Below are 20725 nucleotides of genomic sequence, written 5' to 3' on the forward strand. Positions count from 1 at the left end.
ATTATGAGAGACGTAGACAGGATAGGTAGACAGTTCGAGTCTTTATCCCACGATAGAAATGTCTAAATAACGTTCTAGCAGACATGCATGTAAAGGGAGAGGGTGAAAGTTTAAAGGAGAGGCAAGTCCCCGTCCCCCCCAGAGAGTGTTGGGTGCCTGAAACGGAGTGGAGGGAAGAGTATTGGAAGCAGGTACCACAGTGGCAATTTCGGAGACCGCCAGACATGAATCTGCAAGGAATGGAGAGATATATACACTATGCACAGGCTGACGAGAGTTTAATTCGGCACAGACGCCGTGGTCACTGCTGTACACGCCCGTTCTCTGGCGTTGCATCTGGCGCGGTTCTTTACATGCAGGTTAAGATCTGTACAGCAATTCAGCGGCGTGCTTCGTCAATTCAGTCCTACACCAATTTAGCGGCGAGCTTCGGCGCGATGAAACCCTCCCACTGGTGTGGGACTGGCTGAGGTTCTGTAACAGGGAAGTGACGACAGGCGGGTTGGGGCAGCGAGTGCGAGTTTGTTTCTGCAGCTCCCGCAAGGGCAGCGTCAAGACTGGCGAGCGACGCTGCGATAACTCGACCCCCCTCCCTCGGACCAAAACCGGCGCTCGGAAGATGACCTCTCGGACCCTGGCTGTCAGGACGGCGACGAGATGCTTCCAGGAGGTGAACCTACCCCGGGCTGTCACTCCTCCGCAGCTGGGCTGCAGTTTGACGCACGGGCGGCTCGCCGGCTCCCGTACGGCATGCGGTGCGGCGTGTCCCCGGAGCCTGGCCGGCCGCCGGACCGCCGCAGTCCCGGCGCAACCGTGCGCTCCGTACACGGACAGCGCGGCGCACGACCGGGGTTACCTGTGGTCCTTGTACAACGAGACTAAGAAAGGTGAGGAAGGGAGAGGCTGACTTGCTGTCGGACACCCCCCAATCCCCACTAAAGGTAGAGGGGCCATTCAGCCCGTCGTGGCAGCCTGTACTCCTAAGTCCCAAATCCTGATTAAAACACCCACGATCTGTTCAGCAGTCTAGCTTCCTGTAAATCGAGTCCCTGGCAAGTAAGCGCCCTATTCAGAGGCGAGCCTTCCCCTGACTATTCATTTCATTGGAATCTGCATACTTCGCTCCTAGCTACAGAAATCTATCGCTACTCGGCAACCCTGACCGCGCGTTCGGAGAGGTTCCCTTCCACTGAAGTCGTATTTCAGAGGTGAACTGCCAAGCGCTGGGCTGGCTCACGGCGCCTTGCAGCCCTGGGTGAATGCAGACACCGGGGCCGGTGTGCTAGGACCGGGAGCTGGAGGCGGGTGTTTCCCACCCCAGCGGCGCACTTGCCCACGTTTCCGGTCCCCGGCTCGGTCGCTGCACCCACCCGCTCTCCGCCCCCGCCGAGGGGAGCGGGAAGGAGAAGCGAGGAAGGATTTCTGTGTCTGAACCCACAGCCGTGTTGACCGAGCTTCCCACCTGCACTAGATCCGTTCCCCCACATTTGGCTCATACCCCCACAGCCCTTCCCCATCCGTGCACCTGTCCGCGTGTCGTTTAAACAAAGCAATTGTGGACTGGTTTCATACACCCACCATCTTCTGTGTGGAAAACAAGCTGCTCTTTGGGTCCTTTCTACATGTTTCCCCTCTCAGTTTAAACCTCTGCCCTTTAGGCTGAGCGAGCTAGAGCTATTCTTATTTGGAGAGACGTAGGATGGGAGTAACTTGATAGAGATGTACGACATGGTAAGAGGCGTAGATCAAGTGGACAGCCAGAGACTTGTCCCCAGGGCGGAAATGTCTAAAATGCGGGGATATAACTTAAAAGTTGTTGGGAGGTGAGACCCAAATCCTAGTGCCTTTACCCCCACCCCCTCTCCCTCACTCAAATCCTCTCCAAAACTCCTACAAACTGTTCAGCTTCCTGTAGATGAGACTCTGATATGCAAACACCCTATTCAGAGGGAGCCTTCCCATGACAGTTCATTTCATTGGAAAAGCGTGGTGGATGCACGGAACCTGCTACCAGGGATGGCGGTAGAGGTGGACGCACTAGGGACTTCTAAGGGACTCTTAGGCAGATGAATGGTAGAAAAATAGAGGGTTACCTGGGAGGGAAGGGTTAGATTGATCTTGGTAAGTTAAAGGGTTGACACAACATGAGGCGCCGAAGGGCCTGTACTGTTCTATGTTCCAGATACCCCTATTCTGGGGGTAAGAATGTGACCATTTACCTTATCTCTGCCCTCCATTATTTGATATGGCTCTATAAGGCCATCCCTTAGCCTTTGATGGCATCCGTTAGTCTCGTGAGACCATGGACCTGCGCCTGGAAAGAGGATTGTCCTCTCCAGGGTGCAGGCCTGGGCAGGGTTGTATGGAAGACCAGCAGTTGCCCAAGCAGCAAGTCTCCCCTCTCCACGCCACCGATGTTGTCCAAGGGAAGGGCAAGGGCCGATACAGCTTGGCACCGGTGTCGTCGCAGGAGTTGCCAGAGCGAAGTTGAAGGCAACGTCGGACTGCCTTAGGGACTCCAGCTCCGGATTTGTCCTCGGGGTTTACTCCCAAAGCCCTTCCCATGAGTGGGCATGGCCACAAGGCAGCGGAGGTTTGAAAACAGAGTTTTCCCTCTCTTAGATGGTCTGCCTTCCCAGGCTGACGAGCTCCGTCTACCCAAAGCACTGGTTTTAAGGCACCAGGACCCGCCTTTGCCCCTTCTCCTGTCAGTAGAAACAGTTCCGCCGGGCTTAGAGGCTAAGCCACATGAGAAGGCCAGGAGTTGGACCTGGTTGTCAGAGGCCATTTGAGGCGCATGCCGTGAGGAGCACTATTAGGTAGTGGGAGCTTGTCCCACTACCACTCCTCGGCTTGACAACCTTGGAACCGATATTTATGCCTATGTGTATGATATATATGTATGTGTGCATGTGAAAGAGAACTTACTGTATGTGCATATGTTGGTCCTACGCTGGTGCTCACCAGTGTGTGGGCATTAAATCCTGGACTGGACTAAAAGTATCTTGGCCCGTCTTGTCACCACCTATGTGAACGTTGAGTCAATGCATTGGCAGCACACTGAAATCCAGGATAAATGGTAGGAGGGCATCACCTCACTGGTCAGATACCTCCACCCCATCTGTGGAAAGTATATTGTTCCCACATTGGTCTTTTCAATTATCATGGAAGGTGAGTCATTATAGTGTCAAAGCTCAGAAGCAGTCCCTTCAACCCATCTAGCCCCTGCTGAGCTATTATTCTACCTAGTCCTATTGAATTGCTCCTGGATCATAGTCCTCCAGACCTCTCCTTACAAAGTACTTGTCCAAACTTCTCTTAAATATTGAAGTCGAACCCACATCCACCACTTCCCTTGACAGCTCGTTCCACACACTCACCACTCTGAGTGAAGAAGTTCCCCCTCGGGTTTCCCTTAAATATTTCACCTTTCACCCTTAACCTATGACTTCTAGTTGTCGTCTCACCCAACCTTAGTAGAAAATGTTTGCATTTACCCTATCTATACCTCTCATAATTTTGTATACCCCTATCAAATCTCCTCTCATTCTCTTACACTCCAGGGAATAGAGCCCTAACCTAATCAACCATTCCCTTTAACTCCGGTCCTCACATCCCGGCAATATCCTTGTGAATTTCCTCTGTACTCTTTCAAGCATATTGCTGTCTTTCCTGTGGACAGGTGACCAGAATTGCTCACAATACTCCAAGTTAGACTTCACCAATGCCTTATACAATTTCTGTGGTGGTCTTCTCTCCATAGAAAATAGTTGATGCTCCAAGGTTTCGTTTTAATTTCAAAAATAAATTGGAAAAAAATAATTAGAATACAGTAGTATTTTTCTTTTTTGGTACAGACCTGTTACACTGCTGGTGTTTAGGACAGTAACGAAGCTCTTTCGTCTCTGGCAGTGTTCAGGGTTTCCTTTATTATGTCAGTAGCTTCCTTTTGGTCTTCACTATTTCAGTCCTGGGTGGAGCCTCAGTAATACTGTCGCACTCAGATAGATAGATAGATAGATACTTTATTCATCCCCATGGGGAAATTCAACTTTTTTCCAATGTCCCATACACTTGTTGTAGCAAAACTAATTATATACAATACTTAACTCAGTAAAAAATATGATATGCATCTAAATCACTATCTCAAAAAGCATTAATAATAGCTTTTAAAAAGTTCTTAAGTCCTGGCGGTAGAATTGTAAAGCCTAATGGCATTGGGGAGTATTGACCTCTTCATCCTGTCTGAGGAGCATTGCATCGATAGTAACCTGTTGCTGAAACTGCTTCTCTGTCTCTGGATGGTGCTATGTAGAGGATGTTCAGAGTTATCCATAATTGACCGGATTCTTCATTGCTGTGTCCGTAACAATTTTGTTTTACTGGTTAGGGTTGTTAGCCTTGATCTGAAGCCCTGAACCTGGAGGACCAAGAGCCAAAGCATAAAGCCCTGACTCCAGCCAACATAGCTCTCCGGGTCATTGAGGCACGCAAGCCTCCAAACCACAACAAGGTTGGAGGTGTTTTTTGGAAATTGGTTTATTATTGTCACAGGTAGTGTAAAAGGGGGAAAAAAACCAGTGCAGAATATATTATTAGAGTTATAGAGAGAGTAAAGAAAAGATTAGTGTTATTTGTCACCTGTACATTAAAACATACAGTGAAATGTGTTGTTTATGTTTATGACTGACAGCCTCAGGATGTGCTGGGCAAGTGTCACCATACTTCAGGCACCAATGTAGCATGCCCACAAATTACTAAGCTAACCGTACATCTTTGGAGGAACCCACATGATCACAGGGAGAATATATAAACTCCTTACAGACTGTGGTGGGGAATTGAACCCCAATCACTGGCACTTTAATGTGTGACACTGGTCACTATTCTACCCTGTTGGCTCACGAAAGTGTAGTGCAGGCAGACAAGTGAAGAGGAAAGGCCATGGCGAAGTAGATTGAGAGATCAGGTGTTCATCTTGATAAGGTATGTTCAAGTGTCTGATAACTTGTAGCAGTGGTCCCCAGCTTTTAAATCACCTGCCTGATGGGACGGGGCGAAGATAAAATGACTCGGGTGAGAGGGGTCCTTGATTGTGCCGGCTGCTTTTCCTGAGGCAGTGGGACGTTTCGACGAACTTATGGAGGGGAGGCTGGTTTGTGTAATGGACCGGACCAGGTTTGCAGCTCAGCAATTTCATTGAGGCATTGGACAGAGCATACAAACTTGTGATGCATCTGGTTAGGGTGCTTCTTGTGGGTTTTAGGAAGGTTATTCCAATCCCAACAAATTCCAATAATCTGGCACATTTTGTCTTCTGCGGATCTTCCAGATTTTTGGATATTACTTCAGCACACTTTTAATTCACTTGTTTATTAAGACATTACACTAGTACAGTAAATCTTACAGTGAACCAGGTGAGTTCAAAAGGGGAATGTGAACAGGGCTTCAGTTAGATTAAGGGAAGAGCAGGAAATGGAAGCAGACGATCCAGATACTAAACCATTGGGAATTCCAAAGACAGGCAGTGGACTATCGGAGTTTAGTTGTACTGAGAATGTTGTGTGGAAAGCAAACTTTGTTTTGTGGATGGTTGTCTTGTAGCAGTTGTCATCCTCAGATGCTTATGAAGATGTAACTCTGCCTTGACTTTCTTACCTGTCATTGAAGTTCATCCCTGTCCTGTAGTTCTAAATATACTGCACAGTAGCAATTATGCATTCCACTCTGCTGCAGAAACACGCTTCCATTGTAGCCAACGCAACAGAATTTCAGAACTGGAATGCAGGGTACTTTTTTTGCTACTTAGAACAATTACTGAATGTAGAGGAGTTTGAACAATGACAGTTTTATCATGATTAATTTTACAGTATGTTATTTCCTTGTCATGTAGATGGGAGGCTGTTCGGCCTATTGAGTCTGTGCTAGCTCTATGCAATCTTATTTCAGCATGCATTTCCCAGTAATTTGTCCTGCTTTCCCCTCTCCCTGTCTCCCCCCCCCCCCCTCCCCACATGGCTTGTGTTCTCGGATGTGTCCTAATGGATAGTGTCGTGGTTTTTCATGCCTCACAAATGACCAGGAGATGCAGAAGATTCTTCAAGAAGGGTTAAACTTTAATTTGCAAATCAAAGCTGAGACAGTCATTGAGCTAGTCGCTGATTGCCCACCGATCCTTTGGACACAACATTTTTTATAGCAATCTCCTGGTCCAGTTGCATTAGCATATGTAATCGATCTATAGTTGCGTATTACACGTACTGCACGTACATCATGTCCCTTTTGTTCCTATCAATTGGCTTACATGTTCTAATCTACATCTCTTAGCTACCTCTCATTAACACATCATTGTCTTCTTAAGACTTCAGTCTCCTACCAAATTGGGTACATGCATAGCAAATAGGAAGCTCAGAAATGACTTCATAGTTTTGGTAAATTTATACTTTTATACTCCAATAATAGGAAGTTCAGCATGAAATTTACAGGATGCCAGGTTCCCAGTGCTTGGTCAAAGAAGCACGATTCTGATCTATGGGGACAGATTAGGGAAGGGGAAGGGAAGAGAAGTAAGAAAAGAGATGGATGTTGGTCACCTGTCTGTAAAGACACTGCCCAGAAGGAGCTGATGGCAAAACATTTGCCAGAAACAATCATGGTCATGGGACCATGATCTCCCATGTCATACGACATGGCAAATAATGATGATGTTGGGTTTCAAACAATGTCATTCACTGGACAGAAAAATGTAAAGCAGTAATACTAGGTGCATACCAGCAATGATCTGAAGTTCATGGCCAAGTTTACCACAACTCTGCTAACTTTCTTAAGCTACCTGTGATTCCAGGAAAAATCCAGCTTATTCTTGGGTGCACTTTTCTAGCTAGTCTAGAACTTTCTCAGTGTGCTCTGATAGTTTTAGAGTGACTGAGATTAAATATTTGTGGAGAACCGTCATCATCGATAAAGTTCTAATGCAGTCGAGTTAGTCCTCTACCCAGAAGCTCATGATGGATGACTTTCCATTTATAGAGAGGATGTCAACATGAAGCACAAGGTATTTGACCCTTGGAGCGGCTGATCTCAGATCAGGTTTCTCATTAGGTAATCTGTCTCTTTTAAGGTTTTGTGCCTCTGCTCTACACTGTGCTACTGAGGAAGAATGTGGTTCTATTTTTAATCTGGGATCGACGGATTAACAGTGGGTTAAAATGAACTTAAAGATTTGCTTTATTTGTCATGTGTACATCAAAACGTACAGTGAAATGCGTTATTTGTGTCAAATCGAATTGGCAAGTATTGTTCTGGGGGCATGCAAGTGTCATCACACTTCTGGCGCCAATATAGCGTGCAAGGCAATTTATTTACCCTAACCGCTTTCTGTTTGAATGTGGGAGAAATCCGAGGAAACCCACGCGGTCGTAGGGAGAACGTACAGACTCCACGCAGACGGTGGCAGGAACTGAACCCCAATCCTACAGCCGGTGGTGTAAAGTGTTGTGCTAGCTGCTACTCTACTTCTGCTGACCCGTTGAGGTCTTTTTGATGAAATAGGATTGCAATTGGAGTGCTCATGATTGTGGAAGAACAGTATTTGTATTGTTGCTGGGCCACATGCAGGTGTATGAACCCAACAGTACATGTGACATGAAGAAACAGGATGGAGTTTAGTTAGTATAAATATATTTTCAACACAAGTAATTGTATGTACAGAAATAAACTGTTCACCTGTTTCACTTGTGTTTACGGTGCACATAAGTTTCCTTCCTCTCTGCATTTCTCCCCCATCAACTGGTTGAGAGGATGTGGATGTTGTTGGCTAGACCCATATTTATTGTTAACACAGGAGACTCTGCAGGTGCTGGATGTCTAGAGCATCACACACAAAATGTTGGAGGAACTCAGCAAGTCAGGCAGTATCTATGGAGAGGAATAGTCGGTCAATGTTTTGGGCCAAGACTTTCATCAGGGCTGGGAAGGAAGGAAGGAGGAAAAAGCGAGATAAGAAGGGGAAGGGGGCAGAAGGGAAGGAGTACATCTTGGCAGGTAATAGCAAGAGGAATGGTACAGGGAGGGGAAGTGAAGTAAGAAGTTGGGAGGTGATTGGTGGAAGAGGCAAAGAGTTGAAGAAGAAGGAATCTGATAGGAGAGCATAATGGCAGAAAGGGAAGGAGGGACACCAGAGAGAGGTGATGGGGTGAGGAGAAGGGGCTTGAGGGGAGCCAGAATGGTGAATGGAAAAAGAATGGGTGAGGGGGCAGAAATAAATGGAAGTTAGAGGAATCAATGTTCATGCCATCAGGTTGGAGGCAGATGGAACATAAGGTGTTGCTCCTCCAGCCTGAAAATGGCCTCATCGTGACATTAGAGGAGGCCATGGAGCTTCATGTCAGAATGGGAAAGGGTAGACAAATTGGAATGGGTGGTTACTGGGAGATCCCGGCATTTGTGGTGGACAGAGCAAAGGTGCTCCACAAAGAGGTCCCTCAATTTATGTCAGGTCTCCACAATGTAGAGGAGGCTGCATTGGGAGCACCTGTCTCTCTAAAGTGAAACTCTCATAGAGTTTAATCCCCTCCATAGATGCTTCCCTGGAGCATAGGAGAGTGATCTTACTGAGGTGTACACCATTATGAGGGGTATAGATAGCATGCAAGTTTTCACCCCTGAGGTTGTGTGATCCTAGAACGAGAGGTCATACAATAGGTTTAATATGAAAGAGGAAATTCTCAAGGGGAAACTGAGGGGGAGTTTCTTCACTCAGAGGGTAGTGCGAGTGAGAGAGGGTGGTTCAGAGATAGTTATTGCCCTATGACCATCAGGCTCCTGAACCACTGTGGATAACTCGCCTCAACTCTGAACTGATTCCACAACCCATGGACTTGCTTTCAAGGTCTCTCCAACTCGTGTTCTCAATACTATCTATCTATCTTCCTTTCCACATTAGTTGTTTGTCTGACTTTGTAGACTTTTCATTGATTCTATTGTTTCTCTTTGTGTCTACTGTGAATGCGTGCAAGAAAATGAATCTGAGTAGTATATGGTGACACGTTGATAATAAGTTTACTTTGAAATGGGATTATTTGTAAAGGTTAAATGTTTACTGAGAACCTGGGTCTGGTAACTGACTTTTACCCTCGCTTTCCCAGATCTGATCTTCCCAGGAAGATCCAATTACCTTAATCCGGATGGGATATTTGCCAACAATGAGGTCTGCCTCTCGGACATTGAGGTTTATGGCTTTGACTATGACTATACCCTGGCTTTTTACTCCAGCAACTTGCACACTTTAATCTTCAATGCTGCACGAGAAATCCTCATTCAGCAACATAAAGTGAGTACCCGCTTCTTGAGCACAACCTTTGGCGTACAGTTGGGATCAGTTTGGATGTCGTTAAGTCAGTAGGCTTTGTTTAGAATCCAGGCTGAGGCTCACAGGCAGCCCTGCCAGAGGTGCTGGCATTTGGATGAGTAAAAACTCCAACTACACTTACAGGTGAACGCACACACGCCTCTGTTGTGGTATTGGAGTACCGTCTTCAGTTCTGGTCGCCTTATGATAGGGAAGGTGTGAAAGCTTTGGAGAGGGTACAGAGGGGATTTACCAGGATACTGCCCAGATTAAAGAGCGTGTCTTACGAGGATAGATTTTGCCATTGCTTGCATGGTGGGTGGTGGGGGTTGATGCTTTTTGCTGGCGCATGTGTGTGGGAGGGGGGAGGGTGCTCTGACGTTTTCTGTCATTCATTCTTTGGGGTTTTCCTTCTGTTTCAAGGGTGTCTGTGAAGATTAAGAATTCCAGGTTACGTACAGTATACATTCTCTGATATTAAGGTAGATTAAGTGAGCTAGGGCTTTTCTCTTTGGGGCGAAGGAGGATGAGAGGCGATTTGATAGAGGTGTACAAGATGATAGAGTGGGCAGGCAGAGACTTTTTCCCAGGGTGGAAATGACTGATACGAGGGGAGCATGATTTTAAGGAGATTAGATGAAAGTACGGGGGGGGGGGGGGGGGATGTCAGAGGCAATTTTTTTTTTACACAGAGAGTGAAATGTACTGCCAGGGGTGGTGATAGTGGCAAGTACATCAGGGACACTTAAGGCACTCTTAGACAGGTACAGGGATGACAGAAGAATGGAGGACTATGTAGGAGGGAAGATTTAGAATGATTTTAGAGTAGGCTAAAGGGTCAGCACAATTTTGTGCTCCAAAGGGTCTGCACTGGGCTGGAGTTTTCTGTGTTCTGTGATTCTCTTTAGTGTCCTAGCCATGATTTATTCCTGGACAAAGTCCAATCCAAATGATTAGGCCGTATGATTAATTGTTTGCTTTTCTCCTTCTCTCATCCCAGTCACTTTCCTTCATTGATCGTGGCCATTGTGAGTGTCTTTAATTGTGGGATGTGCTACCACACTGCACGTTCTTAATGTAATAGTCTTAATTTAAGCACCAAGCCATGAACCAAATCAGTTTTTCTTGGATTTGTTTTTGTGTGTTGGACTTTAACTATAGTTATGAACTGTTTTGATACTAAGGTCGAGTTAGGGCCAGAATCAGTTCTGCCACCAGGGAGTTGCATCAGGAAGCTGTCCCCTGGAGCTAGGACATTGGGTTTGGATTTCGCAGAGAAATGGGTGCCCAGCTGTTACTAATACGAGTGTGGAGCTGGGACTTGGCCTCATCTGGTCTCCTTGTGCTGACTGGTTACAGTTCTATCCTGCCTCCAAGTGGGTGTTTGGAGTCCAAGTCAAGTTGAGTTTGGAATCATTGACACAAGTACGGTGAGGTTCCGATACAGTGAAAAGCTTGCTAGCAGCGTTGTCTAGTAGTTGGAGGCCCAGGGCCTGCGCGTCTGGAGCTGCGGTCTGCTAGTCGGAGGCCTGACATCTGCGCAACGAGGACCATGGTGTGTGTGTTTGTGTATGCCTGTGGGTGAGGGTTGTGGTGGGAACAGGATTTGTTTTGCTCTTATTGTTTGTTGTATGTTGGCGGTGCTGGCTCATTGTGCTGGAAAGGCCTGTCACCGTGCTGTATCTTTAGAAATAAAACTCCCACATCTTCGTCCCTCAGAACTGTACCCTCACACCAGCCTGGTGAGGATGGAGATCTATCTCCTGCCTTTCATAGCCCGTGACCAGCTGCATATCTGCGGCAGAGATGTGGTAGTCAGCTGCCACATTCAAATAGGAATTCAGAGCTAATGACGATAGTCTCGTCATCCTTGGCTCAACCAAGACTTTAAAGTTCCTGTTTTTTTTTATTATTGCCTAAACATGGCATTTCTAGAAATTTGTACAGCATTTGTTCGAGATACAACTTGGAATCAAATCTTTTGCAGGAGATGGAGAAGTGTGATATGTCCTTCTGCCTTGTACTTTTCTACAGACTCACTTTCATGGACTCTTTACAACTCGTGTTCTCACTGTTATTGATTAATTTGTACAGTTTGTCTGTTTTTCCACATTGGGTGTCACTCCTCATTTACGAAGAATTTCAGAGATTAGCTTTATTAGTCACATGTACATCGAAGCGTACAGTGGAATGTGTCGTTTGTGTCAAAACAAATCAGCGAGGATTGGGCTGGGCAGCCCACGTGTGGCCACATTTCTGGCACCAACACAGCATGACTTTAACCTTTACCCGTACGTCTTTGGAATGTGGGAGGAAACTGGAGCAATAGGAGGAAACCCACACAGTCACGTGGAGAGTGTGCAAACTCCTTACAGACAGTGGCAGGAATTGAATGCCAATCTTACAGCTTGGCTGTGATATTGTTATGTAACAACCAAACTGTCCTTTATATAGTTTTTCATAAATTCTATTGTCTTTCTTTTCCTTTTCCTGTAAATGCCTGCAAGAAAATGAATCTTGAGGTAGTGTAGGATAATGTATACGTACTTTGATAATATATTTATTTTGAACTTTCCTTCATTTTAGAATAGCTCCTGTTAAACCATTCTTGCTGCAAACACAGAACAGTAATCTTCCTCTGTCCATCATTCCCCTCACCTTATCTGGTTCCTCCTTCCAGTCCCCTTGTCTCTCACTCTGTGCACCGGCTACCCTCACTCTACACTCTGTCCTGATGCAGCATCTCCACCACCACCCCCAACCCGTGCATCCCTCTTCCTCCACAGGTGGATTGGTCGCAAAGTTCAAAGTAAATTTATTATTCAAAGATGTGGATGTCACCATCTACCTGAGATTCATTTTCTTTCACAGTAGATCAAGGAAACACAATAGAATCAATGAAAAACTACGCACAAAGACTGACAAGGTCCCAATGTGCAAAAGAAGGCAAATACAAAAAAAAACTTCACTAATAATATTAAACAAGTCACTAAATACTACTGAGATCATGAGTTGTAGAGTCCTTGAAAGTGAGTTGTTGAATCAGTTTAGAGTTGAAGCTCGTGGTGCAGGTCCTGAGGCTCCTGTACCACCTTCCTGATGACCGCAGTGAGAGGAGAGCACGGTCTGGGTGGTGGGGATCCTTGATGATAGATGCTGCTTTCTTGTAGGTGTGCTCGGTGATGGGGAGGGCTTTGCTTTGTCTGTTCCCACCGCTTTTTGTAAGCTTTTCTGTGCTTGGGCATTGTGTTTCTGTACCAGGCTATGATATAACCAGTCAGGATACTCTCCACTGACTAGAGACATTTGGAGTTACTCCAGCATTTGGTTTTTGTTTCGTCTCCAATTCCACCAGCTGCTTGTGTCTCCAGTAACTTTCCTCTCGTGCTTTCCCATGGGTTGTTGCCAGAGCCCTGTCCAGTGTTTGAGGTTTCCCTGGACACAGCTTGTGGAGGGTCGTGGTGGCTGTCAACTGACCACACACGTGCTCTTGTTGGATATGAACACCCCCTCCACCTACAACCGCTCCACAAACCATGTTCCCACACAGCTTCCTTGCTTCTAGTTGTTACTAAGTTGCACATCACAAAAGAATTTTTGCCCTTTCTTAACTTTAGGTTTATTCTGTGTCATTTTGGCTGAAGGAGTTTTGCAGTGGTGCCCTGCTATTGTATAGGATCCATAATACTGTACGGTTCTGTTACACGGCCTTTGATTCATATGTTGTCTGCCATAGCACTGTGGGTATAACTTTCACCCTAAACCAGCTTATGGGCTCAAGAAACAAAAGATAGTTACTTGTTTCAGAACCTTGATTGGCACAAATCCTGAAACGTCAATCTCATCACAGTAAAACCACTTTTCGCTGAATGAATTTCACAAACGTGAAGAAAAGGAAAGCAGTGAGAAGTGGATGTATGCTGGCACTATTCCAAACACTTCTTTTGCTTCTGTCTAGATTTCTTTTGTAGATACTGACTGTAAGACACAGGAGCAGAGCTAGCCATTCGGCCCATTGAGTCATGCTGATTTATTACCCCTCTTAATCCCATGCTTCTGCCTTCTCCCTGTAAACTGTGATGCTCTTACTAATCAAGAACCTACCAACCTCCGCTATAAGTACTGTATATCCAATGGCTTGGCCTCCACAGCCGTGCTACAGCACAGTAACAGGCCCTTCTGGCCCCGTGAGCCTGTGCAGCCCAATTACACCCATGTGACCAATTAGCCTGCTGATCTGTATGTCTTTGGAATACGGGAGGAAACCGGAGCACCCAGAGGAAACCCACGCGGTCACGGAGAGAACGTACAGACTCCTTACGGGCAGCAGCAGGAATTGAACCCAGGTCGCTGGTGCCGTAATAGTGTTGTGTCATCCCCAAAAGTTGGCAATCTTTCTTAAGGGTTGGTGGCACCCGACATTTCTCGCTCCACATTTATCTTTTGCTTTTAGCCTTTTTCATGTGCATGGGATGAGGGTTTTGTTAATGAACCATCTACGAAGGGGAGCTGTCTTGCATAGAAGTAGCAGTTAATTTCAGGACATGAATATGTGGCTCAGGAATTGGTGCAGGCGGCAGGATTTCAGATTTCTGGATCGTTGGGATCTCTTCTGGGGGAGGTATGAATGTACAAAAATGGTGGGTTACACCTGAACCCAAGGGGGTCCAATATCCTTGACGGCAGGTTTGCTGGAACTGTGGGGGAGGGTTATTTGGTGGGGGGGGCAGGAATCGGAGTGATAGGGCTGAGGATGGGGCAGTGTGTAAGTGAGACTGTGTGAGGAAGGGCAAGCAGGTGATAGGGCAAAATAGCAGTCAGTGGGATAAGGTGAAGTGTAACATGGGGGCAAATTGAAAAAGAGTGATGAACACGGGCTGAAGGTAGATGATCTTGTACAGTTAGAAATTGGAAGGAATGACGTTGAGGCTGAACATGGCTGAAAGAAGTTCATAGTTGGGAACTTAATATCCAAGGTACCCATTGTATCAAAAGTACAGGCAGGTAGGCAGAGGGGGGTGGGGTGACTCTGGTTAAAAAAAATTAAATCAAATCCTTGGAGAGAGGTGACATGTGATGGGAAGATGTAGAATTCTTGTGAGCAGAGTTAAGAAACTGCAAGGGTAAAAAGACCCTGATGGGAGTTAAATACAGGCCTCTAAATAGTAACCAGGATGTGGGATATAAATTACAATGGCAGACAGAAAAAGCACGTCAAAAGGGCAATGTTACGATAGTAATGAGGGATTTCTATATGCAGGTACATTGGGATTGGGTTACATCTGAGCTCATTATATCATTCTGTCAGCTCGTACCCTCCCCTCAGTCCATTTACTCTGACTTCAGTGGAATGGTTCTCCAGCACAGATTCAGTGTATGACTGATTATACACTCAGTGGCAACTTTATTATGTAACCTGTTCACCTCATTAATGCAAATATCTCACCAGCCAATCACATGGCAGCAACTCAGTGTATAAAAACATGCAGACATGGTCAAGAGGTTCAGTTGCTGTTCAGACCAAACATCCAGAATGAGGAAGAAATGAGATCTCAGTGACTTTGACTGTGGAATGATTGTTGGTGCCAGATGGGGTGGTTTGAGTATCTCAGAAACTGCTGATCTCCTAGGATTTTCACACACAACAGTCTCTAGAGTTTACAGAGAATGGTGTTTAAAAACAAGTTGCTGGAGGAACTCAGTGGGTCAGGCAGCATTTGTGGCTGGAAATGAACAGTTAATGTTTTGGTTCAAGACCCTTCGTCTGGACTGGTTTCTTAAACATTCTTTAAGATTTATCCTGAATTCCTACCACTTTATCCAGATGGTCTTGACCTGAAACGAAGACTGTCCGTTTCCCTCCACTGATGCTGCCTGACCCACTGGGTTCTTCCAGCATTTTGATCAGGTTTTCTCTAGCTATGGTGCAGAAGCAGGTATACAGAATTGAGCCTTGCATTGGCCATGATCTTACAGAGTTGATGAATAGGCTTTGGGGAGTCTGAATGACTGGCTGCTGTTTCTAGGTCACTGCTCTGGTTATTGGCGACATAATCTGGTTGGATCTAGTGTGTGTACAAGGAATAGCATGGTGACTTGGCTAGTTCAATCCACCACACACGGGCCAGAACTGACCTGAATGGTGGAATATGATGTTATTGGAAAGTTGCTGGGCAAGTATCCTGGGTTGGGACTTTATATATTTTTTTAAAATTTTTTTTATTAGTTTTTCAAAACATTTTATAAAATTAAAAACCCCAAATCCCAATGAGGAGCATTAATACAGTGCAAGATTAAGCATACAATAACAATATGCTACAAAGGAAGAGAATTTAACAAAAAAGCACCTAAATTAAAGACAAGTGAGCTTAGTGTCCTCCCCAAGCCCCACAACACAAGAAAAAAACAACAACTCCAGACCAACCACCACACAGTATAAAGAGTATAAGTCCGGACAGTCAAATTCCCAGACTGTGAATACACTTAGCAACAGAGGATAATAATGCCTACTACCAGAAAAAAAAGGGAGCTGAAAGCAAGGGACCGAAAAGATGAGAAAAAACAAGGAAAAAAAACCCCTAGTCAAGAGGAAGGTTATGAAAGTACTCGATAAAAGGTCCCCAGATCTTATGGAACTTTAGATCTGAATTAAGAACTGAATAATGAATTTTTTCGAGGTCCAAGCAGGCCATAATGTCGTTAAGCCATTGCGCATGAGTGGGCGGGGCAACATCTCTCCATCTAAGGAGGATCAAGCGTCTCGCCAGGAGAGAGGCAAAGGATAGTATTCGGCATTTGGTCGGACCCAGACATACATCTGTCTCGCCCCAAAAACCGAACAGAGCAATTAAGGGGTTAGGTTCTAGGTGCTGATTCAGAATACCCGATAGTGTAGTAAAGACATCTTTCCAGAATTTCTCCAAGCTAGGACAGAACCAGTACATATGGATGAGAGAGGCCACGCCCCTCTTGCATTTATCACAGAGCGGACTAATGCCAGGGTAGAATCGAGATAGTTTAGATTTAGACATATGGGCTCTATGAACAATCTTAAACTGTAAGAGGCAATGGCGAGCACAAAGGGAGGTTGAGTTAACCGATTTGAGAACTGAGTCCCAGCTCTCCTCGGATAAGGAGATATTTAAATCCTGCTCCCAGGCCATTTTAATTTTATCCACAGGGGCCCGTCGTAAGGCTGCTAGTTTATCTCGGATAATTGAAATTAAACCTTTACCTAGTGGATTAATGGAAAGAAATAGGTCCATAGCATTTTTCGCAGGCATTTCAAGAAAGTTAGGAATTAAAGGAGCAGTAAAGTGTCGGATTTGGAGGTATCTGAAAAAGTGAGCGTTAGGCAGGTTGAACTTAACGGAGAGCTGCTGAAAAGAAGCGAAGCGATTATCAATGAAGAGATCTTCAAAATGTCTAATGCCCTTCCTGTACCAAACATGGAATGCTGAATCGTACGTTGTAGGTAAAAAAAGGTGATTATGTGCGACAGGGCTAGAAACGGAAAACCCCTGGAAACCATAGCATTTCTTGAACTGAGCCCATATACGCAAAGTGTGTCTAACCAGAGGACTTTATATTTTTGACAAAACCTCTCTTCCCACCACAAGACATTACAGATGTCAAGTTCAAGATTATTGTCATGCATTTATATACAGCAATGTGCAAAAGGGATAGGCACATACATATAGCCAGGGTGCTAAATACTTTTGCACTGTACTGTACTTGTCGATGTGGAGTGGAGAGTGAGTTTGTAAATCTGGCAAGAGCAAAGGATGTTAGGAATGTTGAGGGTGGAGTATCATGCGAGGGGTGTGAGACTAGTGGCAGAGAAGGAGTGCCAGGGGCAGGGGGAGGGGTGGGTCTGCAGACAAACCCAGCCCTGAGACACCCCAGGCAAGGTCATTTGATTCCAAACAATTGGTTTACTGATCATTAGAGAATGTCTCTCTGGTGTTTCCCACTCCCTCCCCTCTCTCTTCCTCTTTTCTCAAGCATGATTTCCCTCTCCCTATTCCCTTCCTTCTCTCGGTCCACAACAGAGACCCACATCAGGATCAGGATTGTCATCACTCCCAAATGTCATGAAATTTGTTTCTTTTTGTAGCAGCAGTACAGTGCAATACATAAAATTACTACCATACTGTGTAAAAGCCTTATGCACCCTAGCTATATATGTGTGCCTAAGACTTTGCATAGTATTGTACAAAGGGTATAAATGGATGTGGATGTGGTGAGGACCTGGGGGTGCATCTGAATGACAGACTTGAGTGGAGCACCAACACAGAGGCCGTGTACAAGAAGGGCCAGAGTCGCCTCTACTCCCTGTGGAGACTGAGGTCCTTTGGAGTGTGCAGGTCTCTCCTTCACAGGTTCTACCAGTCTGCTGTTGCCAGTACAATCTTCTATGCGGTGGTGTGCTGGGGCAATGGCATCAACACGGGTGATGCCAACTGGCTCAATAAATTGATCAGAAAGGCTTTCTCTGTTATAAGAATCAAAGTGAACACACTGGAGACTATAGTAGAACAAAGGACCCTATGGAAAATCCTGGCAATTCTGGACAATGTGTCTCGCCCTCTGCAAGCCACCTTGGCTGAACAGAGGAGCACTTTCAGTAATAGACTGAGATAACTCTGCTGCTCCAAAGAGCGCTATATGAGGTCATTCTTACCCTTGCTTAGGCTCTATAATGAGTCAACCTATAGTCGGGGAAGTGATGACCCCTCCTGTTAGACTGTTTGTGGTAACTGATTTTTTATTTTTTCTACTTCTAATATTTGTATATCTGTGCACTTGTAATGCTACATTGACTCTAATTTCCTTTGGGATCAATAAAGTATTTATCTATCTCAATGCCATTAAAATGATCTTTTTACAGCATTAGCACAGTATATTACAATTGCAAAGTACATAAACTTAAATTAACGTACATTATTCATGGCTTGCATGACAAAACTAAGCATAACACCATTGGGGCAGACAGAGGGAAATGTAGTCCACGGTTTATCTGTGGTTTTTCAGGCCAGTGAGGGAGAAGCTGCTGTTGAGCCATGAAGTGTGAGTTTTCAGGCTGCTGTACCTCCTGCCTGATGGCAGCAATGCAAGGAGAGCACGGTTTGGAAGGGGTTCTTTAATCATGGATTTTGCCTTCCTGAGATACTGCCTCTTGAAAGTGTCCTTGAGGATAATATCAGTAGTGCTCACTACGATACTACTGGACTGTGTGAAAACCTAGTTAATAAATACAAATGTGTCAAGGAATTGGAATTGGTTTATTATTGTCACGTACTGAGATAGTGAAAAATCTTGTCTATGTTCATACCGATCTAGTCTTTACTCAGTGCGTGGACAAGGTAAAACAGTAACAGAATGCAGAATAAAGTGTAACAGATATAGAGAAAGTGCAATGCAGATGTACAATAAAGTACAAGCTTGAAGAATGAGGTAGTTTGTGAAATCAGAACTCCATCTTGTAGTAGTCTTATGCCAGCGAGGTAGAAACGGTCCTTGAGCCTGGTGGTGTGTCTTCAGGCTTTTGTGGCTTCTGCCTGATGGAAGGAAGTTGGATAGGGTGGCTGGGGTCTTTGATTATTCTGGCTGTTTTACTAAGGCAATGAGAAGTGCAGACAGAATCCATGAGGGGAGACTGGCTTCCGTGATGTGTTGAGCTGTGTTCACAACTCTCTGCAGTTTCTTGCAGTCACATGCAGAATAGCTGCCACACCTAGCTGTTTTGCTTCCAGGTAAGATGTTTTCTATGGTGCATCGATAAAATTTAGTAAGTTTCAATGAGAACATGCCAAATGTTTTTAGCCTTCAGAGGTAGTAGAGATATTGGTGAGCTTTCTGAGCCGTAGTGTCTATGTGATTAGACCAGGACAGGCTATTGGTGATGTTTTCTCTGGGAACTTGAAGCTCTCAACTGTCTCAAAGTCAGCACGGTTGATATAGGCAGGAGCACAAGGTAGCTTAGTGGTTAGCGTAACGCGTTACTGCACCAGTGACCTGGGTTCAATTCTTGGCACCGCCTGTAAGGAGTTTGTTCATTTTCCTCGTGCCTGCATAGGTTACTTCTGGCTGTTCTGCTTTCCTCCCACATTCTGTGTACCAACCCCTTCCTGATGTCAGTGACTGGCTTTACACAGTGTAGATGTACGTACAGTAACTAAGGACAAATTATCTCCACTCTATCTGTTCATCTGAACTTTAATGGTTTAAACTGTTGCACCACCCCTTAACCTTTTATACTTATTAGATTTGTGAGTGTGAACTGTCCTCTGTTTAACTCCATGTATTGTCCACATCAACAGGCCCTTTGGCCCACAGTGTTGTGCAGAAGGAATCAAATGGCCAAATAAACTGATGCCTTCTGGCTACACTGTGTCTGTATCTTCCCTGACACTCACGCGCCTATCTGAACATCTCTCAAAAATCCCTAATGTGTTTGCTGGCAGGCCACAGTCTGAGTGGATTGGTAGTAACATCTCCTCCTCTTTGTAATCAACACTGGCGCGCCTCAGTGATGTGTGCTTAACCTACTCTCTCCACACCCATGACTCTATAAGGTTGTTGATACAACCATTGTTGGCAGAATCTCAGATGACGACGAGAGGAGCGAGATAAACCAGCTAGTTGAGTAGTGTCACAGCAACAACCTTGCAACTCTGTAAATATATATATATTTACTGTAATTCATTTTCTCTATATTATGTACTGCATCATACTGCTACTGCAAAGTTAACAGAAATCACGCCATATGCCAGTGATAATTCTGATTCTACCACCACCCCAGCAGTGCATTCCAACCACCCATCACCCTCTGTGGGTATATATAAAAAAACTTGCCCTTGCATCTCCTTTGAACTTGCCCTCTCTCACCTTTAAATGTATACTTCCTTCATGATCTGCTCTGTATGCACTGCCAGAACCACTATGTCCTTCCCAAAGTATGGGCCTGGAACTGAATATAATTCTGACCTAAATGCAATCTGACCCCTGCTCTAACTTAACAGATGAGAAGCTTTTGATGGCTCTGGGCCTGTACTTAGTGGTTCAAAAAGACAAAGGGGGAATTTCATTGAAATTTACCAAATACTAAAGGGCCTAGATATAGTGGATGTGAAGAGGATATTTCTGATAGTGGGAGGGTGTTGGATCCAAGGGCACAGCCTCAGAATAAGAGGACATTCTTTTAGATCAGAGATGACCTGGAATTTCTTCAGCCTGAAGGTGGTGAATCTGTGGAATTTGTTGCCACAGACGGCTATAGAGGCCAAGTTATTGTGTGTATATAAGGCAGAGATTGATGGGTTCTTGATTTATAATGAAGTTAATGTTTATGGGGTGAAGGAGGGAGAATGGGTTTAA

The 20725-nt window shown here is 45.2% G+C and overlaps 1 protein-coding gene across 1 annotated transcript in view; it reads left to right on the top strand.

Moving 5' to 3' along the window:
- The first annotated feature begins 414 nt into the window (after positions 1-414).
- nt5dc3 (5'-nucleotidase domain containing 3) overlaps positions 415-20725 on the top strand; it is a 72232-nt gene continuing 51921 nt past the window's right edge. Inside the window, exons 1-2 of the mRNA XM_073058830.1 lie at positions 415-887; positions 9144-9328. Of these exons, the coding sequence (XP_072914931.1) occupies positions 620-887; positions 9144-9328 (453 nt within the window). The 5' untranslated portion in view covers positions 415-619. The remainder of the gene's footprint in view (positions 888-9143; positions 9329-20725) is intronic.

Source organism: Hemitrygon akajei, chromosome 10, assembly GCF_048418815.1.
Source record: "Hemitrygon akajei chromosome 10, sHemAka1.3, whole genome shotgun sequence".
NCBI lineage: Eukaryota > Metazoa > Chordata > Chondrichthyes > Myliobatiformes > Dasyatidae > Hemitrygon > Hemitrygon akajei.